The sequence below is a fragment of the Molothrus ater genome, chromosome 19 (assembly GCF_012460135.2).
Source record: "Molothrus ater isolate BHLD 08-10-18 breed brown headed cowbird chromosome 19, BPBGC_Mater_1.1, whole genome shotgun sequence".
Lineage (NCBI taxonomy): Eukaryota > Metazoa > Chordata > Aves > Passeriformes > Icteridae > Molothrus > Molothrus ater.
The window spans coordinates 4329163-4356469 of record NC_050496.2 but is presented as its reverse complement, the minus strand read 5'-3'; the positions used below and the strand labels follow the sequence as shown (position 1 = coordinate 4356469).

The following is a 27307-nucleotide window of genomic DNA, read 5'->3' as shown; positions in this document are numbered from 1 at the left end:
CTGCAGGGTTGGGTGTGAGGTGCTGGAGGAATTTGCTGCAAACCCAGGGGAGGTGTGGGACAGGTCCTGAAACGGCTGGAGCAGAGCTCTGCCCTCGTGCTGGGCTCCTGCTGCCTGCAGAAGGGTCTGGTTTGATTTCAGCTCACCTTGCTGGGACTCTGATAGAAGCATCTGAAGTGGCTCACAGGTATCTCTGTGCTTGGGGTCACTGCTGCAGCAGTGGTTCTGGTGCTGAGGTCCTGGAACCTGCTGCCTTTGGGAAGTGGGGCTTTGCTGAGCTGCTGGGGTTTGTGTTTGCTGCTCCCATAACTGTTTTTCCAACCTGTGTTTAAGTGTTTCCTGCTGCTCAGCTGCCTTTTCCCACCCCAGCATCTCCAGCTGGTTTCCTGTGGCTGAGCACAGCTGGGCTCCTGTGCTGTTTCCTCCACTGCTTTGGGAGCAGCATTGGTGGGAATGGGATGAAGGAAGGACAGGGGTGGGGAAGAGCTGATTTTAGAGCACAAGCTGGAAAACAGAAGCAAGGAGAGGTGAAGCTCAGCCTCTACAAGGCTGTTGCACCTTGTGCTAGGTTGCTGAGATGTGTTTTGGGGTCTGATCTCAGGGCTGCAGGATATGGACCCTGATGGGGTGATAAGCAGCTTGGGGGCTAGAACAGAGATTTTCCCAGTCCTACAGCACCATTGCAGCTGGACAATGGTAACTCAACCTGGAATCTGTCTGCAGGTGGGCAGTGCAGCAGCCCCTGCAGTGACTTCCCATGGTCTGTGATCCAGCAGAATAGCAGGTCACCAAAGAACAGCTTCTGCTGCAAAAAGATTTGGTTATTTACATTCATTTTGGAGGGAATAAAAATAAATGTGGAAAAGAAAAAAAATTATAAATATATCTATAAATATAATAATATATAAAATGTGGAAGCCTGACCTTGCTGGCTTGGGGTGTCTTGTCCCACATGCAGACCATGGGGAGCACTGAGCACTGGTGGTGTCACAATGGCTCTGGTTTGCCACGTTGGGCTACAGGACTCAGGAGAGATCCAGAGGCACCAGCCAAGGCGTGTTGTGCTGCAGATGGTGTGGAATGTCACCTGGCAGGAATCCTGCCCTGTTCTCCTCAAACCCTCTCAGTATTCCAGCTCTGCCTCTCCTGCTGCTGCTGCTTGCTCCAGTTCCTGGAGTCTCACCTGCTTAAAGCGATTTCTTCCACCAGTGAACACAGAAGAGGGGAGAGGGAAATGGTCAGGGCTGTGCAGCACAGCTGTAAGCTCTGGTGTTTGTGGTTCCTGTTTCTCTCCAGAGCAGGGGTGTCGTGGAGGGGTGGGAATTGGGCTGCAGATGGTAATGCTGAAGGTTGCTGGGGTTTTGTAGGGCATTTTCACCATTTCAGCGCCACAGCACCGCGAAGCAGCGGGATCTCATGTTATTTCAATGCCTTGGATTGCTCCCTGAGGAGAGGAGCAGAGAGGCCAAATAGAAATGTGAGAACCTACATGATCTCCTCAGAGGGGTCCTTTGCTCCTGCTCCCGGCTCTGCTGCTTTTCCTTCTGCTCCAGCAGCGTCCCAGCTGGGTTAGCATGGCCAGGTAACATCACCATTTGTTCTCACAGATGAGGCAGAAAGGTCAGGCTTGGATTTGCCAATGATCAGAGTGAGCTTGAGTAACTCTGTCATCCCCCTTGCAGTCAGCTGTGCTGGGAGGGGAGGAGGAGGAGGAGGAGGAGGAGGAGGAGGTGGAGCTGGTCTGTCCATGATCCCGACCCCCTCTGTACTCTCTCATTGTGAGGGCTGACAGCAGAGGAGGACACAGCTCAGTTCAGCTCCATCCTGGCTGCACTGAGATGCTGCTCAGCCCAGTAGAGCTTTAAAATAAAACACAGGTGTGTTCACCCTCCCTTATTGCTGTGCTGTGATGGCCCTGATGAAGGAGGAATGATGAGGAGGACTCCATCTTATCAGAAGGCTAATGACTTATTTTATTATACTATATTATTCTATACATCTAAAACTGAACCTGCCAAGCACTCAACCCTGCACACAACTGCAGAGAATCTTGTGGCTGTCACCCAACAGTCCTGACACACACACCCAGCCCTGATAGGCCAAGGAAACAAAACACCATCACTGTGGGTAAACAATCTCCATATTGCATTCTAATTTGGCACAACCACAGGCACAGCAAATGATGAGAATTTTGTTTTCTTTCTCTGATGTTCAGAAAATGTGAAACCCAGAAATATTCTTGGGAAGAATTGGTGCCTTGCTTTTCTCTGAGAAGAGAAATGTGGGGCTACTCTCCCTCTCTCTCAGGAAAGGTAATTTTCAGGAGCCATTTGCAAATTTGGGTTGCTGCCACTTGTGACAGATCCCAGTCAGCTTCTGGGCAGAGCACACAGAGCACACAGTTATTCTGACAGGAGCTTGTGGTGGGCAGAACACCCAAAAGTTGCTTTGTGGCTTTGGGAATCCCTTTTCTTACCTGCTCTGGCTGGGGAGAGCACCTGGGAGTGAGGGCTTGGGCTGCTGCCTCCTTGAGACACAGCCCACAGACCTGTGGTTCCAGGGATGTTCCTGTTCCCTTTGCTTTCAACTGTGGCATTCACATCCTCTGAAAAAATCCCTTTCCCCAGGATTTTTCTCCTGGGAAGCTGAGAAGCCTCAGAGAGAAGGAAAACAATTCTGATCTCATTTGCTTCTCCAGTGTTGTGCTCACATGTGGAATGTGTTTGGAGATTGTTTACCCACAGGTGATTGTTCCATTGGATTCTGCTGGGAGTTGTTTTCACTCTTTGGCCAATCAGGGCCAAGCTGTGTCAGGGCTCTGGAGAGAGTCACGAGTTTTCATTATTATCTTCTTAGCCTTCTGTAAGTATCCTTTCTGTGTTCTTTAGTTAGTATAGTATTCTTCAATATAATATAGTATGATAAAATAATAAATTAGCCTTCTGAGAACATGGAGTCAGATGCATCATTCCTGCCTTTGTTGGGACATTCCCAGCAATACACTATTCAAGAAATCATGTGAATTATAAATTTATCTTGCTGCCTTTAATGCTCAGTGGAGGCGACAGGAGAACGCGTTGTGAAGGCTCGTGTGAGCAAGTGACAGTGACAGGGGAGGGAGGGAGCTGGGCAGGCTCTGCTCAGCAAACAGGGGCACTAATTATCCCCAGTTTCTTCCTGAGTGAGTTATGAGCCTCTCCTGGGCTGCTGGTGTCATGTTTTGATGTTGTCTGCTGAGCAGCCCTGGATAACTGCAGCGTTTGTGAGCAGCTTGTCAGGATCAGCGGATGCTGGAGCGTGTCTCGCTGGCAGAGCCCAGGATGCTGCTCCAGGAGGAGGGATGAGACTCTACTCAGGGTCTGAATCCAGAGTTTGCTTAGGTAAAACTCCCTCAAAAGACAGGAGGTTCCCCTCTTGTGGGAAATGAATTTGTAGAAAATTTCTAAAACTTGATAGAAGGTTTATATAGTGTGTATTTAGATGTAAATTTTAAGATAACAAATGTTGACTTAGAAACATTATGGAATAGGATAAATTTGTTAAGAGTACTAAGAGTAACACTATTGTTAGGGTTTTTAAAACACCTCTCAGTGTTACCCCATCTCTAAATAAAAAAAAACTTAATCCAACACCCTCTCCCATCCCCTTTCCCTGCACTGCCTGGGGTCTGTTATCCAGGCTGCTTTCCCAGGTGCCAGGTGTGGGTCTGAGTGTGGTGTCACCTCCCCAGCACCAGCTGGGACCTGCAGATCCTGCACGTCCCCAGTGCTTCCTCTTCCTGCATGCAGAGCTGGATTAGACTTTCCTGGAGCCTGTGGGTGCCAGCCAGGGGGAAGCCACGTGGAGGAGCAGGCTGGGCAGCTCCTCAGGGCTTGGGGCTCACTTCCAGCCTCTCTGCATCCATCCCTTCCAAAGCACTCCATGGATCCTTGGAGGCTGGAGCAGCCAGCTGATGCTGGAAGAAGTTGTGTGGCTGGTGCCAAGTGGAGCTGGCTGGCTCTGGGAGCATCTCCTTGCTGAGGAGCTGTGCTGGGAGCTGATGGGGTTTTGATTTCTCCTGGGGCAGCAGGGTTGGCTCTGGGGCTCCCCTGGAAATGCTGAGCTTGGCACCGTTCTGTAAGAGCCTGAATGAGAGATGTGGGGCTCCAGGCTGCTCTCCAAAATGCAGTTTATTGTACCCAAGGTGTCACAGCAGTCCAGGGCTGTGGGTGACAGAGCTGTGCCCACAGCTGTCAGCTCCAGCTGCAGGCAGGCCTGGACACCCTTTGGGTTTGGTTACAGTGCATTTTAGACTTTTCTTTGCTGAGCATTTTCATACACTGGAACCAATCTATACCTTAACTTTTACCTATAGCCTATCATAACTACTGTAATTAGCACATTCATGTTACTGTTCTCCAATCACTAAAAGTTTGTACATTACAGTTTAAGCTAGAAGTTGTTTTTCAGTTTTCTTGCAGTGCAAAATTCTGAGACCTTCTTTCTACTTGCAACATTTGCTGCCTTGTTTGCCTGTGCTCTCTTTCTGCTTGGTAAAAACATCTTCTTGTTTGAGGTGGGTTTATCCTTTGCTCTAAGCCATAAAAACCCCTTGTAACTAACACACCCTTTGCCTCCTTGGTTATCCAGTCAGACTAGCTCAGCAATTCTTTTCTTCTATATCAGACTCTACATTCAAAAATCTTTCTGCTAAGCACCCATATCTGTGAGACTTTCTTGTCAAACTTTCATCCTTCCCAGCCCTGTTCTCTTCCTTCCTTGTCCAGGCATTGGTGGGGAGAAAGGAGTTAAGGGAGACACCAAAGCCAGGCAGAGCCCAGCTGCAGGGTGAGGGCTTTCTGCCCCAAACATTGCCTTTTGCCAGCTCCTGCTGGATGCTCAGCTGTCCCAAGGGCTCTTTGAGCAGGTGACACAACACCCTCCCCGTGCTGGGGTTTCACCCCATGGCCAACACAGGGGTGTCCTCAATCTGCAGTTTTCTGGGAGCAGACCATTGTTTTTTCTGGGTTGATTAAAATCATGTGGCCTCTCCTTCTTCTGCTGGTGTCCCCACTTCAGCCCCAAGCTCTGCACCCATCATTAGGTGCACTGTGCTCCCATCCTTGACCGACTTGTGGAAAGGGAGTTTAAAGTGGAGGTGTAAAACTTTACTGCTCTTATTAAATTGGTGTTGCAGGCAGGGAAATGAGAGCTGTTGAAATAATGAAAATAAAAGCATCCCTGGGGCTCCACATGACACTGGATGTTCCTGCCCACTTCTGTAGGGATGTGCAAAATGCAAAATGCAGGTTGGTGCTTTGCAGGGCACAGAGGGGTAAAGAGAAGTGTCAGGGCTGCTGTTGCAGTGGTTAAGGCTTAATCCACCCTGGGAAAATGTCTCTTCCTGAAGAAGTGCCTGTTTCATGCAATTACTGCTCAGGATCGAATGCCTGCAGACTAGAGAAGAAAAAAAAATTATGCCACCAAACCTATTGGAAAATGGAAGTGTGAATTCACACATCTTGCAGTGGGGCAGCAGTGATGAGGGCCTTGGAGCAGGGATGTGTGCTGGCCCCTTCCTTGCTGGCCCTGTGTCAGAGGAGGCTGGAGCAGCTTCTTGCTGCCCTGGCACTCTGTTATCTCCATAAGCAGGGACACTCAGGGAATGATTAAATCAATTAATTGATTTTCTATAGCTCATAAGGAAGTCAAATGGCATTTCCATCAAGTTGTGACGAGCCAACACCCCACCATGGCCAGGAGGAATGTAAATGGCTCTTTATGCTTTTATTACTCCTATTCACTCCTAAATCAAAATTCATCCTGAGCCCGGGAGGCAGCAGGTACTTCAGAAAATAAAACTGGCTCAGTGGGAACCATAGCAGCCTCTGTAAAAGCTGGGTTTTCCCATTGATTTATTTGTTTCTCTGGCTTAAACGAGAGAGCAGGGCTCAGTTCAGCTTGAGAAGAGATTAGCTGAGGCTCATCCTGCAGCTCTGCCAATGCCCCCCAGCTCTGGCCCTGCTCTGGGCTCTGCTGCTGCTTGGAGGATCCGGCCCCTGGGCTCGCTGGAGACTGATGGGTTTGGAGAAAGGGATGATTTATTTGCCCCTGGAAGCAAAGTGGCAGGATGCCCAGCACTGTTTGGCCAATCTTTTTGGCTGAAGGAGAAAGGGTGATCATTTTAGAAGTGTTAAATGAGTGAGTTCTGAAGAAATCACCTTTTGGGGCAGCTGTGAGTGTGGCTGTGAGCTGGAGCAGTGGGTGTGCAGGGCTGGAGGATTGATGGGGGTGCTGAACCCCCTGGAGCCTTCCCTGGCTGGTTTTGGGCTCTGCAAGTGCTGGGTGCAATCCTTCCTTCCCTGCAATCCATGGGGCACTGGCTCCTGGCAGCACAATTGTCCTGGATGGGCAATGGGGACCATCAGGAGGAGAACATAAAATGCTGGTGCCCTTGGAGAGACTCCTCCTGTAAACGCCAAGAGCCCCCACGAAGGTTGGTCCCTGCCTTGTGGCTCTGTGGCGTCACTCTGGGGCTGTCCCTGTCCTGTGGGACCTGTCTGTGCTGCTTTTCACCTCAAACTGGGGGTCTCAGCTGCAAATCCAGGCTCCAGTTTGCCCCCAGTCCCAACAGCATCCACCCCAGTGTGGGGTGCAGCCATGCCCCAGGAGCTCTGCTTCCTTTGGGCTTTGCTACAGCAGCTGCCCTTCATCCATCCCTGTGCTGGAGCCCTGGTGTTTTAGGAAGCAATTTAAAATCAATGTTAATCTTGTAATTTGGAAGCCTGTCCTGCAGTGTGAGGTGTTTGAAGCGCTGCAGAACAGCTTAAAATGCAATTTAAAATAGTGCTGGCTGGCAATAGAGAAGCAACTAAAAACTCCCTGCTGCTGTTCTTTTAAAAGAAAAAGTGAAAGGGGGATGAAAAGGAGGAAGAAACATGCATTAAAAATATATATTAATACAAATAAAAGCTGAACTGCAGCTTGTGTTGGGGCTGTGTGTATTCATCCCTCCTTCCCCAGCTTCCCAGCTCCCCCAGCCCATCTCTAGGGGAGGGGATCCAGCTCCCTTCACCTGCAGTGATGGCTCATGGCAGGACTCCATGTCCCCATGTCCCAGAGGGGACATCAGGTCTCTGGTGTGTGTATGGTGGGGTAAGAAGCAATAAATTTGGGGGAAACAGCCCTGGGCTCTCCCTTGCAGCAGTGAAACTCCCCTGACTGGGAGTGTGAGTGTTTGTATTGTTCATTTTCCTGCCTTTTCTTATAGGTATGGAAACTGGGAGCAGACATGTTTGGGTGGAGCTGCAGGCTGTTCCTGCAGGGATTCCTTTGGGATGGGAGGGAGCTGGAGGGGTGGAAAAGCATCAGGACCCTCTTGTGCAGGGTCAGCTTGGGGTCCTGCAGCTGAGGGAGGGAGGAACAAGACCCCAGACCCAGAGGGGCAGGGACAGGGACACCTTGGGGTGGTTTCCTCCTCCAGGAAGCCTCTGGGGCATCATGCCAGGAGAACCTGCACTGTGAGGGGCAGGGGCTGCAGGAGGGAGCAGACATGCAGCTCATTGCTCCTGAAGCTGTTGGCTGTGGATCCCCAGTGAGAGGAATGGTGGATTTGTCTTTACAAACCAGCTGTGGGTCTGCTGGTGGATAAAACCAGCACTGGGAGATCAAAGAAACAATGGGAAGGATTCCACTGGTTGATGAATGGAAAAAGATATTTGCTTTTACAAATAAACTTTAGGTTTGCTGATGAATGAAATTAGACATTGAAAGACGAAAGAAACAATGGGGAAAAAAGACAAATTCCATAAGAATTAGAAATTAAAAAGGAGAGTTATACATTAGAGGGGAATCTTCGGTGTCAGGAGTTTCAGGAAGTTTGTACCTCTCAAGTACCTCAACCAGTGGGGAAAGAGAGAGGGAAATTGGGATAAAAAGGAGGCTGCATCCTCTAAAAATTTGAGAGATCCCAGGGGAATGCCCCACGGCCCCTCCCTTTATTCAAATAAAGTAAAAGGAATCCTCTGTCTCCTTTTTGGACATAAACCTCTGGTGTTAGTGGATTAATTTTCCTAACAGAAGGATGTGGCTTTGCTGTTGTTATAGATGAGCAATGAGATGGTTGGCTCTCACAATTAAGGGGTAAATGTTATGTATATGTTCAGAGAAGTTTTGTAGATGTGGTTATGTCACTGTAATATGTCCTCCCTCTTGCATTGCTATCACGGGACGGCCTTGGTATTTGGGGCATTGGGAGGGTTGAGTTGTTACTATGGCAACACCTGACCTCCAGCCAAGGTGTGAAAAAGTGATCTGCACCTCTGGACAGCACGGAAGGAGACAATTGACTCCCTCCTATATCTCTAGGACTTTAGGAGTGGCTAGAGATATCAAAGGGGGAGCATCCATTTTGAAGAGGAGCATGTGGCTGGTAGTCATGGGGGCTCCCAGTGCTGTAATTTTTCACTATTTAGTCCTTTTGTTGCAGTTTTTGTTAAAGTTTAATAAAATTTTAAAAAGTGAGCAGTCGTTTCTCACACTGTGACAGTCTGGGAGTGAGATGGGCAGAGCAGTGCCTGGCTTTAGGGGTGGCATGAGGCCTCCAGGAGAGATTTTTGGGGCTGAACAGGGTTATTTCCCACCTAATGGTGCTGCTTTGGGCAGCAGGGTCTGGCTCTCAGCAGGGAGAGAGGGGGACATTTCTCCCTCTGCTGCCATGGAGCCCAGGCACTGCTGCTGTGGGGGGCTGCAGGAACACAGGGGGGTCTCCTGAGCCCAGGGAAGGGTTGCAATTGCTGCTGTCACACGGCTGCACCTGCAGAGCTGTCTTGGTTTGGAAAGCCAGGTGTCTGCTAAGGAAGGCAGGAGCCTCCCCTGAAATGGAAAATGTAAACCCCCTCCCTCCGAAGTGCTGTAAATTTGAAATTAAGGGGCTCTCAGGAAAAAAATATGGGAGCAGGAATAACAGAAAAAGATAAAATAAACAATGCAGTGAACCAAACCAACAGTGCCAGAGTCAGAACCCAGCCTGACACCCTGTGGGTCAGGGTGCTGGCAGCAGAACCATTGGAATTGTGGCTCAGCCCTCCTGCAGTGTCAGGGGTGGCTCTGCTGGAGCAGGGATCCTGGAGAAAGGTGCAGTCTCTGCCTCTGAAGATCCAGGGCAAGAGGCAGCTGCTGTTCCTCTGGGAATGCAGTGGAGAAGCCGTGCTGGTGTTCCAGAATCTCAGATTATATCCAGGTAGGAATGCTTGGCTCCTCCCTCTGGGCTCACATCTGCCAATGGGATGCTGTAGTTCTTATCAGCCATGCAGGGACATTCCATAGCTGTTATCAGCAGGTGTCTGCCCTGAGAGAGGAGTGGGGGTGGAAGAGATAAGGAAAACTGCCCAGTTAAGAGAAGACAGCTGCCACACAGATGGCAAATAGAATGCAGCTTGCCTTGCAGTCTGGGACAAGAGCCCTGGGTCAGGTCCTGCCTGCCCTGGTTGTTGGGAGGGCACAGAGGGTCTGACAGGCTCTGCCTGCCCAGGGATGCAGGGAGAGTGAGGGAAAACACCCTGAGGCTGCACACTGCCGCAGCAGTGCAACAGGGGAGGCATCAGTCCAGGAGCAGGTGATAGCAGGTGGGACATAATCTACTTTACCAGCCAGTGGCTTAAGGCTGCTTAATTTGGCTGATTACCAGGACCTGCTTTACTGCCAGTGCTCCCAGGGCTCAGCAGCAGATCAATGGTGCTGCTGGAGCTCTGCTGAAGTCTCCACTTCACCAGCAGCTCCTGAGTTCCTTCATGGGCAGCTGCAGCTGTGTGGCAGCTCCCTGTGTGCCTCCTGGTGCTCTCTTCCTTTGGGGCACTGGCCAAGCAGGTCTGTGTTTTCTCTGTATAACTTAAATTAGTAAATCTGGAGCAGTTTAATGGCAGATGTGGGTGGATTTGCTGGCAGCAATAACTGGCTGGGAGCCCATGCTGGGGAATGGGTGCCCTTAAGGGGTGCAGCCACCCTGAGGGACCTTCTCATCCCTGGAGCAGCTTCCCCAAAGGGATGGAGACAGGAGGGGGGCACTGCTGCCAACCTGAGCCTGGCCTTGGGCTCTCTTGTTTGCAGTTAGAGCTGGGTCTCTGGGCTGTGATTGCAATGGATTATGTGTCAGAGTTAGTCCTTGGCTAGTTGGCTCTTTGCTCTTTTAATCTGCTTGAATCAAAATCGATTGTGAAAGTAAATAGAGGAGCATCAGAGGGGCAGGCAATCAAAGGGCTGGGGCTTTGCTCCCTGGGGACATGCCAGGGTGGATGGGATCCCAGGACAGCCCTGGGTACCACCCCAAGGAGCTGGGCATGAGGTCTGGGTCTGCCTCAGCCCCACTGGAGATCCTCTGCTTTCCTCTGCAATAAATCTCTCAAGATTGTGCTGCCCTTTTGAGGGGTTTAAGTAGCCTGGAGTTGTCCTTTAAAGGAGAAAACCACAGCAAATTATGCTTTAGATTGAAATTAATTCAGCTGGTATTTTCAATGGACATAGGTAATATCTCACTGTGTCTGAGCTCCAGTACCAGCAGGGGATTTGCTGTTGTAGGATGGCCAGGGAGGGCTGTGACACATCTGAGAAGGGAGGGGACCAACAGCCAACCAGCCAGGTTATGGATATTGGGAATACAGTGTGGGATTGCATTTTAGAGGAGAATCAGGGGTGCCCTCATCACCCTCACAGCTCCTGAAAGGTGCCTGTGCTCAGCTGGGGCTGGGCTCTTTCTCCAGCAGCACTGACACAACCAGAGCACACAGCCTCGAGCTGCACCAAGGGAAATACAGGTTGGATGTTAGGAAAAAGTTTTTTACAGAAGGAGTGATGAAATTCTATTGTGGTAGGGGTCCCCCAGCCAGGGAATAAAGAGCTTTGACTCCATGATTTCAGGAGGTTGAATAAAAGCTTTATTAAGCTATACTATACTACATACTATACTAGAGGAAGTTTTTCACTGTGAAAGTGATGAGAGACAGGAACAGAAAAGGCATGGATGCACCATCCCTGGAAGTGCTCAAGGCCAGGCTGGATGGGGCTCTGAGCAGCCTGATCTAGTGGAAGTTGTCCTGGCCCATGGCAGGAGGGTTGGAACTGGGTGATCTTTAAGGTCCCCTCCAACCCAAATCATTCTGATAACATGAAGGAGTGGCCAAGGAGGAAAGGAGATGCTCCTTTCTCAGCTGCTCTCCACTCCTGCATGGTCAGAGAGCTGCAGAAACACAGAATATCCTGAACTGGGAGGGATGCACAAGGATCACTGAGTTCCACTGAACCTCACCTTTGAGTTCAGGTTGGCACATGCAGCAGAACTGCCCTGACTGCTCATCCTGCTCCTGTTCTGGAGGTCTCATGGCAGGTACTGGCAGGGGGTGACGCCTGCTCACGGCTGCTTTCACTCCAAGCAGGTATTTTAAAGACAAGTGCATCATTAGTGAATTCCCCAGGGTTTCACCCCATCCAAATTTGAGCATATTGGCTGTTGACTATTCCACTGGTTTCACAGAGAAGCTATTCCTTCTTCCACAAGACATCACCCTTAGGGGTTGCTTTCCTTTTTTCCCCTGATTTCATCCAATTACTTAGCTGTGTGCTCTTCAGAAGCCCCATAAATAATTCTCCTCCCTCTGCTGTGTTTACCAGCGTGTCTCATGAAATCCAGTAAGATATGATTGATTGCAATCATTATTTCCTAGTGCTGCTATGAAAACCTCTGTCAGTTCAGTGATTGCCTGTAAAGTGTGGCTGCCACTCAGGAAAACTGTCAAAACCCTGTCATACTTTAACAAACTCCAATTAATCTATTGGTTGGGTTTACTTGTATTTGCTGTCCCATCATTGCTGATTATCAGGGGAAATTAGAATATTTTTCCTTCCTAATTAGCAGCTTGGTGGCTTTGTTTTTTAAAAGAAAGTGGTTTTCAGCACTGTTTAATTTTTCAGAACTGTTTTACTTGGGTTTTGTGCTGTTCAGGTGGGTTTGGGTTTATCCTGGCTGCCTGCAGTGCTGTGGGTAAAGTCTCCTTGGGGATCTTCATCACTGGCTTTAGGAGAAGCCTGAGCTCCTGGCCAGGATCTTCTCCATCCTCTTGATCCCCGTGCTTGGCTCAGGCAGCTGAGCAGCCCTGGGTGGGAGTCTGAGTCTCTGTTCCAGGTTAACAAATTAATCCTGGCTCTTGCATTTTTAAAAGAGTCGCTTCAGCACTTTTCCTCCTTTCTTCTGGTTTTAATGAGACACACTTTCCAAGAGATGTAATAATCATTGCCAAAAATGTCAAGTCGTTGTTAGCTTCCTTAAGCTGCTGGAAAAATAACAACAACAACAAAGCCCAGGAACAGAAAGAGAGAGGTGTTGATGCGGAAGAGCTTCGACTTCATCTCCAAGTGCCAGGGGAGGGCTGGGGGAGATGTGTCCTGCCTCAGCTCTGCTTTCTGGCAGGCTGCCCCAAAAGATAATGCAGGGAAAGCTGGGATTTTTTTTTTATTACTATTTTTACTTAGTATTTGGGTTTTTTAAAAAAATTCTTTATTTGAGAAGGAATATCTCAGCTCACTGTTGACAGCAAAGCTCAGAGCTCTGCTCTCAGAGCATCCTGCAGTGGCTCAAAACCAGCTGGGAATGGGATGGTGGCAGTGACAGGAGGGGAGATCTCAGGGAAATTCAGGGGTGAATGCCTGGTGGTGGGTGCAGAGCTGCAGTTGTGGCTCTCTGGGATCCACAGGGAAATGGGTTTGTGCCCTGGTTGGAATATCCTCATGCCTCATTAGTGATTTGGGAGCAGAGCTGTCTTGTCAGCTGAGCTTCTGTGATGAAGCCTTGGAGCAGCATCCTTGCCTGGACTGCCAGGAAATCTGCATCCCCACTGCCTTCCCAGGCACAATCTCTGTGTGTTCCCAGCAAACTGTCACAACCTGACCCCCCAAACAAGCTGAGATCCAAATCCCCAGGCCAGGATGGGCTCCATGGCAATCTGGGGGTGCTGGTTTCAGCCTCTCTGGCCAGCTCTAGGGGTTGGGTCAGGTCTTTCTCCTGACCTCCAGCCTCACCCACTGCAGCACAAGAGGGATCAGTGATCACTGTCTCCTGCAAAAACTGAGTTTAAGGTCTAAGCTCTGACCTGCTGGCCATGCTGGGATGTCAGAGCAGGAGCAAATTCTGAGTAGAAATGTCCATTTTGGGGGATGGTCAGTCCTGGGATGGACAGAGGGTGCTGGGGGCTGCAACCCATGAACACAGACCAGCTGTGGGAGGGATGTCACTGGAATGGGCTCAGTCTTTGGACAAATAACTAAAGTGGATTTTCTGATTTAAGCTCATGCAGAGCTGTTCTATTTCCTTGGCTGTGCCTTTTCCTGATTTGCTCAGCTGGGTTTGGGGCAGCCCTTGTCAAAACGGAGCTCCAGGTTCCAAAATTCCACTTTTTTACCTCCCCATAGCATCTTTTAATTGCAGGCTCATTAGTGCTGCTGCTCTTCAGTGGGACAGGCTGTGACTTTGGTACCACCCAGGGGACAGGGTGACCTTCCTGGTAGGTTGGGCCCAGGTGGCTCCTGCATTCCCAAACCCACCCAGGAAAGTCTGGGGCTGCACAGGACCTTGGGCACCCACTGATTGAAGCAGAAGTCACTAACCTTTTGCCATGGAACTGAGGGAATGTCTGGGGAAGAGCCCAGTTTCAATTTCCATGAATGGTGGTTTGTCCTCTTTTTTTTTTGAGGAATTGCTTTTGCTCTCAATGTTTCTTCTGTTTTGTTAGATAGAGTCAGGAAAAATAATGTGCTGCTGATCATCTCAGCCAAGCGTGGAAGGCAGCCTTTGGCAAGGTCTGGCTGGCCCAGTGTCATCTTCTTGGAGGGGTTAAGGGCTGGCTCACAGCCCCGTGTTCATGTGCCCTGCCACAGTGATCCCAGTGCCTGCTGGGGTCAGAGCCTGGCACAGGAGTGTGGGGGGCTGGAGCTGCAGTGCCAGTGCTGCCTTCCCTGGGAAGCTGCCTGTTGGGGAAGATGAAACAGGAAAGCCTTATAAATATGATTGTCTGCAAAAGATTTTGAGAATATAGAAACTGTAAGCGAGATTGAAATGAAAGCAAGCTTTGAGATACCTCAGTTACTGAACAACAGGAAAACAATGGTGTGGCCAGCTGAAGGTGATCCCCTTTTGATGGAACAACACCCTCTGCTTGCAGACAGCTCCAAGGGTCAGAGCAGAGCCTACAGCTTGGCAGAAGGGGTCCAAAGAGGAGTTTTTAGAGTTTAAAATGTAGCACAGTATATTAATGTAGTGATTCTTATAAGCTGTATGTAAATGCTATAGGATTTGTATATTGTACTAAATTGGTTAGTGAGAATTAGAATATTCATCACAGAAGAAGATTTATTGCATTGTAACAGGAACTTCTCTCTCTTACCCCTTTTTACTCTCTTACCCCTTTTTACTCTCTTACCCCTTTTACTCTCTTACCCTTTTACTCTCTTTCCCTCTCATCCTCTCTCCCCCTCTCATCCTCTCAGTCCTGCTCTGAGCTGTGGCTGGCAGCTCCCAGCAGGGCCCTGCACCCAGGCCCTTTGCAATAAACCCCAAATTCCACAACCTGGCTTCAAAAATTTCTCGTCTCCATCCATCCCGACTGTCCTACCCCCCGATGCTCCTACACTGCCTTCCCTGGGAATCAGCCTTCCCAGCCCCTGGGAGCTCTGGCTGAAGAGTGGGTGAATTCCTGCGGGAGCAGGGATGGAGCTGGGGCTGCAGCTCTGCAGCAGCAGGAGCTGTCACGGTGCCCCTGATCCCACCATGCCATGCCCTGCTCCCATCTGAACACCCAAACACCCACACCAAGGCCTCTGTGCTGTTTCACGTGCTCAGCCAGCTCCTGTGGGGAGGAGAAGCCTGTGCCAGGGCTGTCCCTGGCACCCAATGCTATTGGGATGCCCTGATCCATCCTGCCACCCTGGCTGTGCCAGGATAGGGAATCCCAAACTCCCTCTGGCTTTGCAAGACTGGTTGTGCCTCTGTTTGGAGGTGCATGAGGTGTCCCTAAGTCCTGATAGCCACCTGATAGCGACCTGATGGGCACACAGGACATCCAGCAGCTGCTTGCCTTCCCAGTGCCACCCCCCTGGCTCCTGCTGCTCCCTAAATTAAATATGTGCTGCCTCTTGGAAAGCACATGAGAGTGGAAGGGCAGAGATAAGCTAAATGGGAGAGGTTCAGGGGATTATGCACTGATTAAGTTATTACCAATGTGAAATGAGCCGAGCTGAGATGAAACAGGAGCTTTATTTTCTCTTCTCTGGCTCTGGGCTTGCTGCCTGTCACTAGATGGCAAATCCAGCTGGGAGCAGGAGCTCCTGGATCCCCCTGTGCTTTCCAGCAGGTCAGTGCCATGCACACCCATGGGAAACAGTGTTAAACAGGGCTGGGAATTGGGGGCCTTCCCTGCTGGGGGGGTTTCTGAGATGCAGCACTTGAGCTATTTCCAGTGCTGGGTTACCCACCCCAATGCAGATTTGGGCAGAGAATTTCTTCTTTTCTGTAACAGGAAAATCTGGTGCTGCTGGGAGGATGGGTTGGGGGAGCACCACCCCTTTGATTGGTTTCCCATGTTTTTCCTTAAGCATCCTCTGCAGGCTGCTGTCAAAGGCAGGATGCTGGGCTAGGTGGGGAGTGAAAAATAGAAGTGCCAAATGAAAGGCTGTTTGCTTGGTGCTTGGGAATCAAGTCAGTTTGCCATAAGCCTTCGGGACTGTGACCGTGTTCACAGGGGTCTCAGGTTGAGGGAAGAGACAAGGATCTGACTCCATGTTTCAGAAGGCTGATTTATTATTTTATGATATATATTATATTAAAACTATACTAAAAGAATAGAAGAAAGGATTTCATCAGCAGGCTAGCTAAGAATAGAAAAAGGAAGAATGATAAGAAAGGTTTGTGTCTTGGACAGGGAGTCTGAGCCAGCTGAGTGTGATTGGCCATTAATTAGAAACAACCACATGAGACCAATCCCAGATGCACCTGTTGCATTCCACAGCAGCAGATAACCATTGCTTACATTTTCTTCTTGAGACCTCTCAGCTTCTCAGGAGAAAAAATCCTAAGGCAAGGATTTTTTAGAAAATGTGTCTGTGACAGGGACAGGCTGGATCAGGTGCATAAGTCAGGAGTTCATGCCTGGTGAGGGGGCTGCCACTGGCTATCCTGTATTTGCTGTCCCATCACTGATGGGACTGGAGGAGCCCAGCTGGATTTGGGCAGGGGTTTACCCTGCTTGGGCAGGACGATGGGGCTGTGGGGCAGAGCCAGGGAGGGGACATGGGGACAGCAGGGCACCGAGATGCTCCAAACACCACTGAGCCCTCCCGTGGGAGTGGGGAGCACAGGGGCAGGGGCAGGGGGTTCCATGGTGGGGTGTGCCAGGCCAGGCTGGCTGTGTCTCAGCTCTCTCTGTGTGCTGCAGTGATGGGCGCGCTGGAGTCCCGAGGGGTGCTGCGCAGGATGAGCGACATGCTGGAGATGCTGATGAAGAGGATGGACATCCTGGCCAGGCTGGAGAACAGCACTGACTTCCACAAAGGGGATGAAGCACGATTCCCTCTGGACAGGTCAGTCAGACCCTGTGGAGCAGTGCTGGGGGTGGGGGCTTTGCAGGAGCAGAACACCCCAATGTGCTGAGCTGCTCTGAGGGTGGTGGGACCCAACGGGACTTGGGGCTTGGGGCAGATCGTTTTTAGTCCCATTTGCCATGTCTGGAGCTGTTTCTTCTGGAATTTCTGAACTGACTGTGATTTTTAGGATTAGTCACACCCTCAAGCTTGTCAGAGTCCAAGAAGCATTTGCACTATGCTCTCAGGCACACTGTGTGATTTTTTGGGGGTGTCCTGTGCAGGACCAGGAGCTGGACTCAGTGATTCTTGTGGGTGTTGTTGTGATATTCTATGATTCCATGATTTCCTGAAGCAGCTGTCCCAGCTGCAGGTGTGGCAGTGTCTGCACTGCTGTGCTGTGGTGCAGCTGGAGGTGGGACTTGCTGAGCATCACTTGGCCTGTGGGATGTGCTCCCTGAGCTCAGGACACTTGCTCTGTGCCTGTACTCCTTGGGTAGCTGAGGAGCTGGTGCCTGTTTAAAATCCAGGGCTGATGTGCTCAACCTTGGACTTGAGCAAGGTTTAAAACGTGCAGAAGGGCTTGAAATGATGCCCTGGCTCCCTGAGATGCACATCTCAGCTGGCAGCGTGAGAGGTGCCATCAGACCTCCCTGTCGTGGCACACTGATTCACTAAAAAGACATTTCCCTGTGCTCTGGGAGCCTTTAAACATTCATTGATGCTAACTGGAGTGCCAGTGCACAAATGGTAACTGGTGGTGGGGGAGCAGAGATGAAAAAGCCACAGGGGCAGCACTTGGGACAAACTCGGCAGTGTGGAAAAGATGCCAGTGTGGATTTTGCTCAGGTGGAGCCTCAGGTGACACAGGAGAGGTGGATGGCAGGGATGTGACGTGCAGGGGTCACCCCTGCCCTGCTCTGTGCTGACAGCACAGGAGCTGTGCTGCATCCCTCATAACATTCCCACCTCCACCTCCTGCCACCACTGTGCTTTTCCCTGCTCCCATCAGCATTTCCATCCCTCTCCCTCGCTTTCCTCACGAGCCTCTTTTGTGCCTATAACAGAAAACAGTCAGTGAGCCTGTAATCAAAGGCTGAGCTCTGCCACAGTGCCTGCACACCTGAGCTAGAGCTGCAGGGCAGCCGTGGAATGCGTGGTCCTGCCTTTTATGTTCCATCATTTCCAGCACTGAGAAAATATAATTTGCCTCAGCCATGGTGGGTGCTGGAATTTTGTTGTTCTGAGGCTGGCTGGTACCCAAGTGAGTGAGATCACCAATAATCCCAGAGAGGAGTGGACAGGACTATTACAGCCAGCCACTGCAAGGTGCTTGCTCACATTGAACAAGTTTCTTGGCCAGTCTTGTGTTAAAAGAACCACTAATATCAGGTGATGGTTGTTTCTCTACACCAGCAGCCAAGAGAGAATCTAAAAAGTGTTTCTGTGGGCTGGCAGCAGTGGCTGCAGATGGGGATTTGATGTTTCAGATCTGCTGTGGGAGTGATGGCTCTGGGGCCATCACCTGGAGAGAGGATGGGAGCTGATGGACCCACATGAGAAGAGCCTCAGGTTTTGTGTGTGTGCTCAGATGGGCCTGAGCTGGGGGCTGAGATCACAGATGTCTTAATTTGCAGGAATGGAAAGTCAGGGGTAACGAGTTTATCACCTTTTGCTCCTTATAGTTCACCCCTAAAGAGAAATCAATTCTCTTCACCTGATTCTGCATCCAAACCCATCTGTCTCCTCTCCTTGTTCTCACCTGGCCTCTGAAGGTCCCACCTTGGGGACAGAGCATCTCCAGGTGGAGCAGCCACCACAGGGGAGTTTCTTGTGGGTGGGATTTTGCTGTGGCAGTCCCTAATGAAGCACTGGCAGCATTTGCCAACACTTGGGAAGCATTTCCTGAGTGCTCCCTTCCTTCCCTGGAGCCCTGGCTCTGGCTGAGGGCTGTGCCCAGAGGGGATGGGATGTGTTGGAGGTGTCACTGCTGTTCTGGGTCTCAGCAGGTTTGAGTGGCTCCACCTCTTCTGCCACAAGTGCTGCCTCATCCAGGGTGACCTTTCTTGGCTTGTCCTGGTCCCTGCTGCCCCCTGAGGGGTGCATGAGGCAGCTGGAAGGGTTCAGAGCCATCCTGCTCTGAGCAGAGTCTGGCTCTGTGCTGATCCCACAGCTCTGGGTGCTCTCTGGAGCTGAGCAGAGCATCCCAGGGGGAATCCAAAAGCAGCTGCTGTGGAAACCCCGTGGAGTCTGGGAGCTGAGCTCCCTGTCCCTTTGAGGGTGACCAGCTGCAGTCCTGGGGACCCCTGTGCTGAGGTGGAATTGGGCACCTCCAGCTGCACCAGGACCCAGCAATGACTCCTGGACCCGGATCAGCCCCACGGAGACACCCAGGAACTGTTCCTCGTTAGGATCCCGGGATTCCACCCAGGGCTTGTCTCCTTCCCTCCCTGCCTCTGTCTCTTTGATCACCAGTGACCGACTTGAGGCTGTCAGGGAAAGATAATACAATTAAAGGGTGGTAATTTCAAAGGGATTTTACTCTTCAAAGCGTCCCTGCTTGGCACTGATGCTGTCTTCGTCTCCTTCCCGCTCTGCACAGCTGCCAGCGTGGGCTTTGTGGTTCCAGTTGCTCAAAAGTGGATTAATTCTTGTTTTTACAAAGTGCTCTCCTGCTTAAGGCTGGATCTCCAGTGGAATCAGGAGGGCTGGGTTTTGCAGAGCTCCAGCTGAGAGGAAGGAGGTGAAGGCTTTGCTGAGCTTTATGGAATAACCTGTGAGCACTGTACCACTCCAGCAGAGGCTTGGGGTGGCTTTACCCCTTGGAAAGTGCAAGGAAAACTCTGTATATGCAGGGTGGCACTAATGGCCTGCCTTGGAAAGCCTCCCAGCTTTCCAAGCTGCAAAATCTTTCTTGCTCCACGGGGGCTGTCTCATTGAATATTCCACAGGTGCCTCCATTTCCAGCTGATGAAACTCTCGGAAAACCCAAATGTCCCACTCCAATTTTCTTCCCCTTGGAAGAGCTGCCCAAAAGTTTTGTGGGATGGCACACAGGCTGCACCTGTGAACTCCAGGGGTTGCTGGATCCCTTCTCCAGCCCTGCCTGAGCTCCCTGCTGCCTGCATCCTGCCTGTGCTGGGAAGGGAAGGATGGATTCCCTAACGAGGGCCAGCAGGCTGCCAGTCAGCTGCAGGAAAATCAATACTGCTGTTAATTGAATGCAACCCTCGTAAATCATCAGAGGGGAAGGAAATTAGGAGTACTCATGAAAGCCTCCTGGAGAGCTGTTTACTGGGCAAGGGAAATATTAGTTTGCAGGGGAAGTGTTGATCTCTTGCTGAAAAGTGCTTAGGAGGGAGGGGAGGAGGGGGTCTGAAGTGGCTGACCCAAGCTGGCACTGTAACCCAGCAGTGTTGGGGCTTGGAGAAGCCTTTTTCCAGGAGCTGGGCTGCCCCTGCCCACCTCATCCCCCAGGGACATGGCAGAGGGGAAGGCTGGGGTCTGCAGCACTGGCATTCCTGGTCAATCCTGTCCCCACGTGGTGGTTAGCCTGCAAAGGGTGTTATTTGCTAACGACTGATTAATCTTCAAGCTTAATTACTGCCAAGGCTCAGTTAATTTCCACACACTTTAAGTATTTGTTCTTGTAATCATTACATGACTCCATATTCCCCCAGTAATTAAAAGTCTTGCAATATGACACTAAATGGATGACGTTCCTGCATCCTGCCAGCCTGGCTCTATTAATTCCTGAATTGTTGCTGGTGGTGAGGTGGCTGCAGTGAAATCACTGCCAAGCCTGTGGTCTCCTGCAGCCCAGGTGAGCCTGGAGCAGTCCTGGACCCCTCTGAGCGTTGCCTCCCATCTCCTGAGGGGCTCAGAGGGGGCAAAGCTCTTCAGAGCAGCCCAGGCAAGGTGAGACCACCCTGTGGTCCAGCCTGGCTTTGCTGGGTGTTGGTTCTGCTGAGCAGGAGCAGGGGTGCATCAGGAGACAGGAGCCTTCCTCCCCAGCACTCACCTTCCTCACAGGTCCCACAGCCCATTCCATCCTGGCAGAGGGGATGAGTTTTTCCTTACAGCTCCTGAGGATGTCTCCAGCCTGGCCCTGGATGATTTCACAGAATTCACAGAATCACTGGGCTGGAAGAGACCTTCAGGATCATTGAGCCCAACCCAGGCCCCAACCCCTCAACCAAACCCTGGCCCCCAGTGCCACATCCAGGCTTTGTTAAACACACCCAGGGATGGGGACTCCACCACCTCCCCAGGCAGCCATTCCAGAACTTTATCACCCTTTCAGTGAAAAACCTTTTCCTAATATCCAGCCTGTATTTCCCTTGGTGCAGCTCAGGGCTGCGTGCTCTGGTTCTGTCAGTGCTGCTGGAGAAAGAGCCCAGCCCCAGCTGAGCACAGGCACCTTTCAGGAGCTGTGAGAGTGATGGGGGCAGCCCTGAGTCTCCTTTTCTCAGGCTGAGCACCCCCATTTCAGTGGTACTTGGAGAGGATGGGCACAGTGTGGGGACTCACTGCTGGTCTGGAGTCCCCATCAGGCTCAGGAGAGGACATAAATGGGGGGAATTCAGGCCTGGGCAGCTGAGCTAAAAAGCTTTTCTCTGCTTTTTCTCTAAGGCAGAGCAGGAAGGTGGCTCTGTGCTGCTAGCAGGTCAGCAGGGTCCATCCCTTTCCAGAAGGGCTGTGGCCTCATGGAAGAGCCCCAGAGCCCAAATGGTGCTGGGCAACACCAGCATGGTGACAGGACAGGTGCCAAGGTATGCCCAGGTCACTCACACCCTCCCCTCCTGCTCCCAGGCTTGCACCTCCCCAGCACCTCCTGCTCAATTTGCTGACCTTAATTCAGCAATAGGCTTTGCTTTCTGTTTATTTTTAAATTCTATTTTTGTTTTTTAAATATTTATATTTATAATCTCATATCTATATTTCATATTTATATTTAAGCGATATAATTTATATTTATATTTATATTTATATTTATATTTATATTTATATTTATATTTATATTTATATTTATATTTATATTTATATTTATATTTATATTATATTTATTTAATGTCTAGTATTTAATATTTATTTCCATGCCAAAGCATTGACACACTGGAAACTGCTTTATCACAGGGCTGGCAAATGAGGCTTCTTGAATGAGTGAGCACCTGAGGCCAAGTGCAGTCACTGCTGTTTTTGTGCTGTGATTGTTGTTTTTGGGTGGCTGCACAGGGGCAGGGCTGGGCAGTGGTGATGTGGGGCTGCCTTTACCCAGCCTGTGTGTCTGCTTTGCCCCACAAGGAAAATCAGAGCCTGTTAACCTCCAGCAGATCCCCTGATTTTGGAGCAAACAGAGGGCCAAAATACCCCTGCTAAAATGAAGCAGAGCATGAGCACCAAACACACAGCTGGCAAAAAGAATGGGGGGCTGAGGAATGTATCTTGCTCCAGGGGATCCTCTGCCCCAAGGATTCTGATCACAGCTGGTGGTTTTGGGCTCACTTTTAGGCAGGTCCCTCTTATTTAAGCCTGTGAGGCTGGCAGTGCCTTCCCAGCTCACTGAAGGGGTTTCTCCCAGCCTGTAGATAAATATATCTGATTTATGCCCCAACAAAGTGGTGATCCCATAACCCTCCTTTTCATGATCCCCCGTGTTCCCATAAATAAACCCACAGCTGCCCAGGCCTGTGGCTCAGCCCAGTTCTGCTCTGAGGCTCAGGAGGAAAATGAAGGCTTGGGCTTGTGGTTCAGCTTTGTGTTCTGCTTGGGGAAGATCTCAAAGCACTTTGAGAGTATTGATAAAATATACAGCATTGATAAAATAATTTAATTATTGGTGTTGGTTATACTTTGCTGGCTGTGCTGGTGAGCTACAGAGGTTGGTTGGAAACTGGTTTTCATCTTTTTTTTCATGAAGTTTATTGCCACCTCACTGAAATGTCAGTGTCCCCCCCCTGGGGTGTGCAGCCATGGGCTTTGGGTTAGCTCAGGGCCTCCTAGAAAAGTATTTGTGTGAGAAATATCACCCACAATCAACTGAAATGAAAATAAATGGAAGTGCTTTAGTGAGCTAAATGCTCCTGTATTTATTATGTGATTTATTATGTAACTTGGTGTTGGAGCAGTTCAGTCAGGGCTCTGCCCATGCATCATCTGGCATTTGCTTCAAAGGAGTTTCCAAGGAATGCTCCCATCCCAAGTCATGTTCTCTGGGGTATTTTCCCAGGGTGCATTCCCAGAGAGCACAACCATGGCCACAAAAGAGTGAGCTCAGGTTTTTTTCTCAGGTGTTCATGGAGGGGAGACTGAGCTGTTTGTGTCACCCTGAGGTGGAAAACCTTGGGGTGTACAGAGACCCCAGAAATTACACTGGGGACAAATGCTGTCCTTTAGGGTTTTTTTTTTAATATTTTTATTTCATTTGACTGGCAGGAGCAGCCTGTGAAGAATAAACCCACTCCTCATTGGCATGGACCTTCTCCCATGAGCAAAGCCAGGTGCCACATCCCTGTCCTTGTCCAATGTCAGAAAGGCACCAAGGATCTGAGGGACCTGGCAGAGCCCACTCCAGGGGGGAGCAAAGCAGCTGTGCCTCAGCCCCTGCACTTTTTCCCTCCAGTATGACTCTAAATTTCGACCATGCTGATCATAAGCAGAGCTTTGGGCTTTTGCTCTGCTCCCTGGGGGTCTGAGCCTTTCCCAAGTGGGGCAGGATGTGACCCCTCCCTGCACATCCCAAAACAGCACGGGGTGTGCTGCCCTCCCACCACAAGGACCAGCACTCATCCAAGCCCAGGGGAACAGCACTGCAGAGATGAGGATTAAATCCAGGGTTACAAGGCCAATAAACAGAAACTGCACAGCTGAGCCTCCTGAGCCACTGCTGCCTCTCGTGCTACACCTCTTGGGGTTGTTGGTGTCAGGGGACTGTGACACAAATTTCAGAGCATCAGCCCCCCAGTAACCCCCCTGGCTCTGTGTCCTGCCCTCTCCCACATGGGCAGCCCTGGCTTCTGGATTTTTGGATACAAACCATCTCAGAGAGGGTGTGGAGATACACACCAGGGCATGGATCTCCCAAAAATGTTTTTCCTCCAGCATGGATAAGTTTTACTTGTATTCTCTTATGTTAGTGGAGCAAAGATTTTAATTTCTCCATCTTCTTGGACATTTTAATGACTTTTTTTGTTATCCAGCACTCTGATGAGGGCTTTTCCCCACATCCCAGACACCAAGTTGGTGACTTCCCAGAGCTGGGTGACTCTGAGTGTTTCCCATTGGAGGGGATTGGGGACAAAGGGACAGATGGATGGATGGGAAGAGCAGCCTGAGCCCTCATGGTGACCTGCTGGAGCTGCCCTTGGGGCTCATTTTTCCTGGAGATGTCCCAGCTGTTTGAACAGGCAACACCTCACAAGCTGCAGCAGGAACCAGAAGGACAGGAAAGATCCTTTTTCCCTTGGCATTCCCTTTCCCTTCCCTGTGGGATTTCAGCTCCCTGGCCTGGAGACTGAGGCTGCTGTGGGGCTGGATGTGATTTGTGTCCCCAGAGCAGTGAAACAGCAGCACCAGCCCTGCTGCTTTCTGATCTACTTTGGGTCTTTGGGAAAAAAAAAAACTTTAAAAAATATTTAAAGAGGCAAATGGCAGCACAGACACTGGATGCGAGCAAGTGGAAATCCTTTGGTAAACTGCTCTGTGCAAATGCTGAATTTGTTGATGTATTATCTTCAGAACATCTGCTTTTCTCCATCTGTATTGGTCTTCCCAAAGCCATGGCTTTCACAAGTTAATAGCAAGAAATATCGGATGAGCAAGCAAATATGTTTAGGGCTTGTATTATGAAGACAACACACAAAGAGAAAGAGATTCATCTTTTCATAATGCCACTTTTATAAAAGGCAATAAAAATACAGTGGCTTGTAAAGGGATAAACAGGCTGAATCCGAGCTGGTGCTGTGGAGTTGGGGACAAGAGCAAAGTGAAGGGAACCAAATTAATGCATAAAAAAGTGACAGAAAACCCAACCTCTGGCTATATTCTATGGCAAATGATCTGTCAGTGGGGAAAGATACATCTTAATAGCAGTTTTTGAAAGGAGATGAATACTGTATACAGAGCATTATAAGGCACAGTGTGATCTGAATCTTAATCAACGGGGGGAAATATAAATCTGAAAATAATAAAGACGAAATCTATATTGATGGTTAGGAGTTAAAATATTGTATTTGCTGTAGTAAACGGTTTTAAGGTCCCAGGGAAAAAATTGTTCTAGGAAAGCTGTGGTAATTTAGTGTAGTTTCAATAGCTGGCACAGTGCCAGCACATTTTGGTGGCATTCAGCATGTCACTATGGAAAAATTTAAAAAGCAGGAAGGGAAAAGGCACAAAGCTGCTCCCTGGGCAGTGGTGGTGCTGGAGGAAGGGAGATTCTTTTTCTGCTGGGCTGGCAAGGGCTGTGCTGGCATCCTGGCTTGGATCAACCACGTGGTGGGATATTCCTGCTCTGCTGAGCTATTGTTGAGCAGAACAAACCACTTACCTTGTCCTTCCTGGTGTCTCCAGTTATTAACAACAAGGCATCAAACTCCTACGAGGCACACAGAACCTTTTCACATTGGAGATACACCTTTAAATGCCTTATTTTCTTGTCCCCTGCCTGGGTGACAAATTGCTGTGCTGATAGTTCATGTAACTTATGCTTAACCTGCTTGTCACCTCCTTAATGCCTCACATGAAATTTGCTGCTCCTGTGATGGCCTTGTTACCCAGCAGATACAAACACTGGGACCTGTCAGTGCTCCCAGCTGGGAGCGTGGCTCTTCTCCCCAGGTGTGAAATCCCTCACTCAGAAAAACCCCACCAGGGTTTGGAGGCATCCAGTTTGACATGCAAGGGTGAGGAGCATGGGAGAACTGAGCCTGGTTCTGTGTTTCAAAGGGACTTTTCTACTTTTCTCCCTCTCCTTTTGATGCCTCAGGTTTTGGCTTTTCTGTTTTTCAGATTCTGTGCTGCTTTAGTGTGTGGGTCTGAGCTTCATATGAGGGGATGGGGAGCTCTGTGCACAGAGCAGGGAGACAAAACAATTCCTGCTCCAGCTGGGGACCAAGGACAAATGATCCAAATCTCAGCCCAAGAGCACAAACACCGTGGGCTGAGGAGAGAAAAACAAGAGAATGGGACTGGATGGGCTAAAGCTGGAACTGGACAATGAACTGCAAGATGCAAATGGAGCAGAACTTATAAAAGTGAGAGACCCCGTGACCAGTTGTGCATTTTGTGACCATTTTGGTTCATCTTGGGTGTAGCCCTGGCTGGGCTCTGGTGCTGCCCAAGGTGGATCCATAGAGGCATTTTAATAAATCCCTTTATTCTTTAACTCTGTCCAGCCTCTGTTCTAGGTGATCCTTCTCAAGGCATCACTTTCATATGTTCCAGGAGTCATGGTGGACATTTTTAGTGTACCTTTCCAGTAATCATCTGTGTTTTGGGGAAAGCCTTGTGGTGCTCATATGATGCCTGCCTTGTTTGGAGGACTGGAGTGTGATGCTCAGAAATACGCTTTGCATCTCAGGGTTCTGAGGTGAAATCTTTGTGTTTGGGGAGCAGCTGAAGCTTCACAAGAGTGGGGCAAGGTGGGACAGAGCCTGGGTCAGATCCATCACCCAGCACTGCAGCTGCCTGGCAGGACAAGGCTGAGCTGGAAGAAAGCCATTTATTTGGGATAACGATCCTGATTTTTGTTTGAGCATTTTTGTGGCTGCCCAGTGCTCAGCCCTGGCTGAGCTGAGGTCTGGAGGTCATCAGTGATGAGGTGAGGGCTGAGGTTGCTGTTGATTTCTGAGGCTCACCTGGTTCCTTGGGTGTTTGGGAGGAAGTGAGGATTGGGATAAGTTCTGGGAAGAGGCAGAAGCTGGACTGTGAACTGATCTAAGTGCTCTAAAGGGTGAGAGCAGTGCTGCTGTGGCTGTGATCATCCTCTCTCCTTGCCATGAGTGATGGAGAAACCTGGAGAGCATCTTCACCAAGCCCACAACCTTTTCCTGTTGAAAACAGGAGTTTGGGCTCACTGGTTCTAAATTCACAGCATCCATGTGATGTTTCCTCCTAAACTGCCCATCCCAGGTGTTTGCTGAGTGCCTCTGCATACCTGTGGGGTCTGAGGCTGCTTGCTGGTGGAAAAAGGGTTGCAGAAATGGGGGTTTGTGAGCTTTCAGACCAGGACAATTTTATCTCCTCGGAGCCATGCTGACAAGCAGAGCTTATCTCAGGTTATTTTTGTGCCCATATTTTCCCAGGGCCTCACGAGCAGCCTCCCTGCTGCACTGGTTCCAGCAGGATACCTGGGGTTTATTCTCTGCAAAGGTTGGAAGTGACTTGGGGGCAATGGTGTCCTCTGCATTTAATTATTATTTCTTAAAAGCCCAAGATCAGTGGCTCCCTGTGGAGATATGCAGCCTGAATATTGATGGTCGTAAACCATGCCAGAAGGAAAAATGTGAGCTGCTCGCTGCTGGCAAATGGACTTTAAATCAACAAGCGAAGCAGTGTCGGTTCATAAAACCAGGATTTTTTTAGCCTTGAGGACAGAAGTACTTTAAATCCCAGCCTTTGGGTTCACTGATCTGCTGGAGAACAAACATAAAACTTCACCATGAAGGACCTGACATCAGCACATATTTTTTGTGCCATGAGTATTCAAGGT

General features: G+C 49.9%; 1 protein-coding gene across 1 annotated transcript in view; it reads left to right on the top strand.

The window, feature by feature from the left end:
* Positions 1-27307, top strand: part of MGAT5B (alpha-1,6-mannosylglycoprotein 6-beta-N-acetylglucosaminyltransferase B) — a 79103-nt gene that overhangs the window by 13199 nt on the left and 38597 nt on the right. The window contains exon 3 of the mRNA XM_054516846.1: positions 16455-16599. Within this exon, the coding sequence (XP_054372821.1) occupies positions 16455-16599 (145 nt within the window). The remainder of the gene's footprint in view (positions 1-16454; positions 16600-27307) is intronic.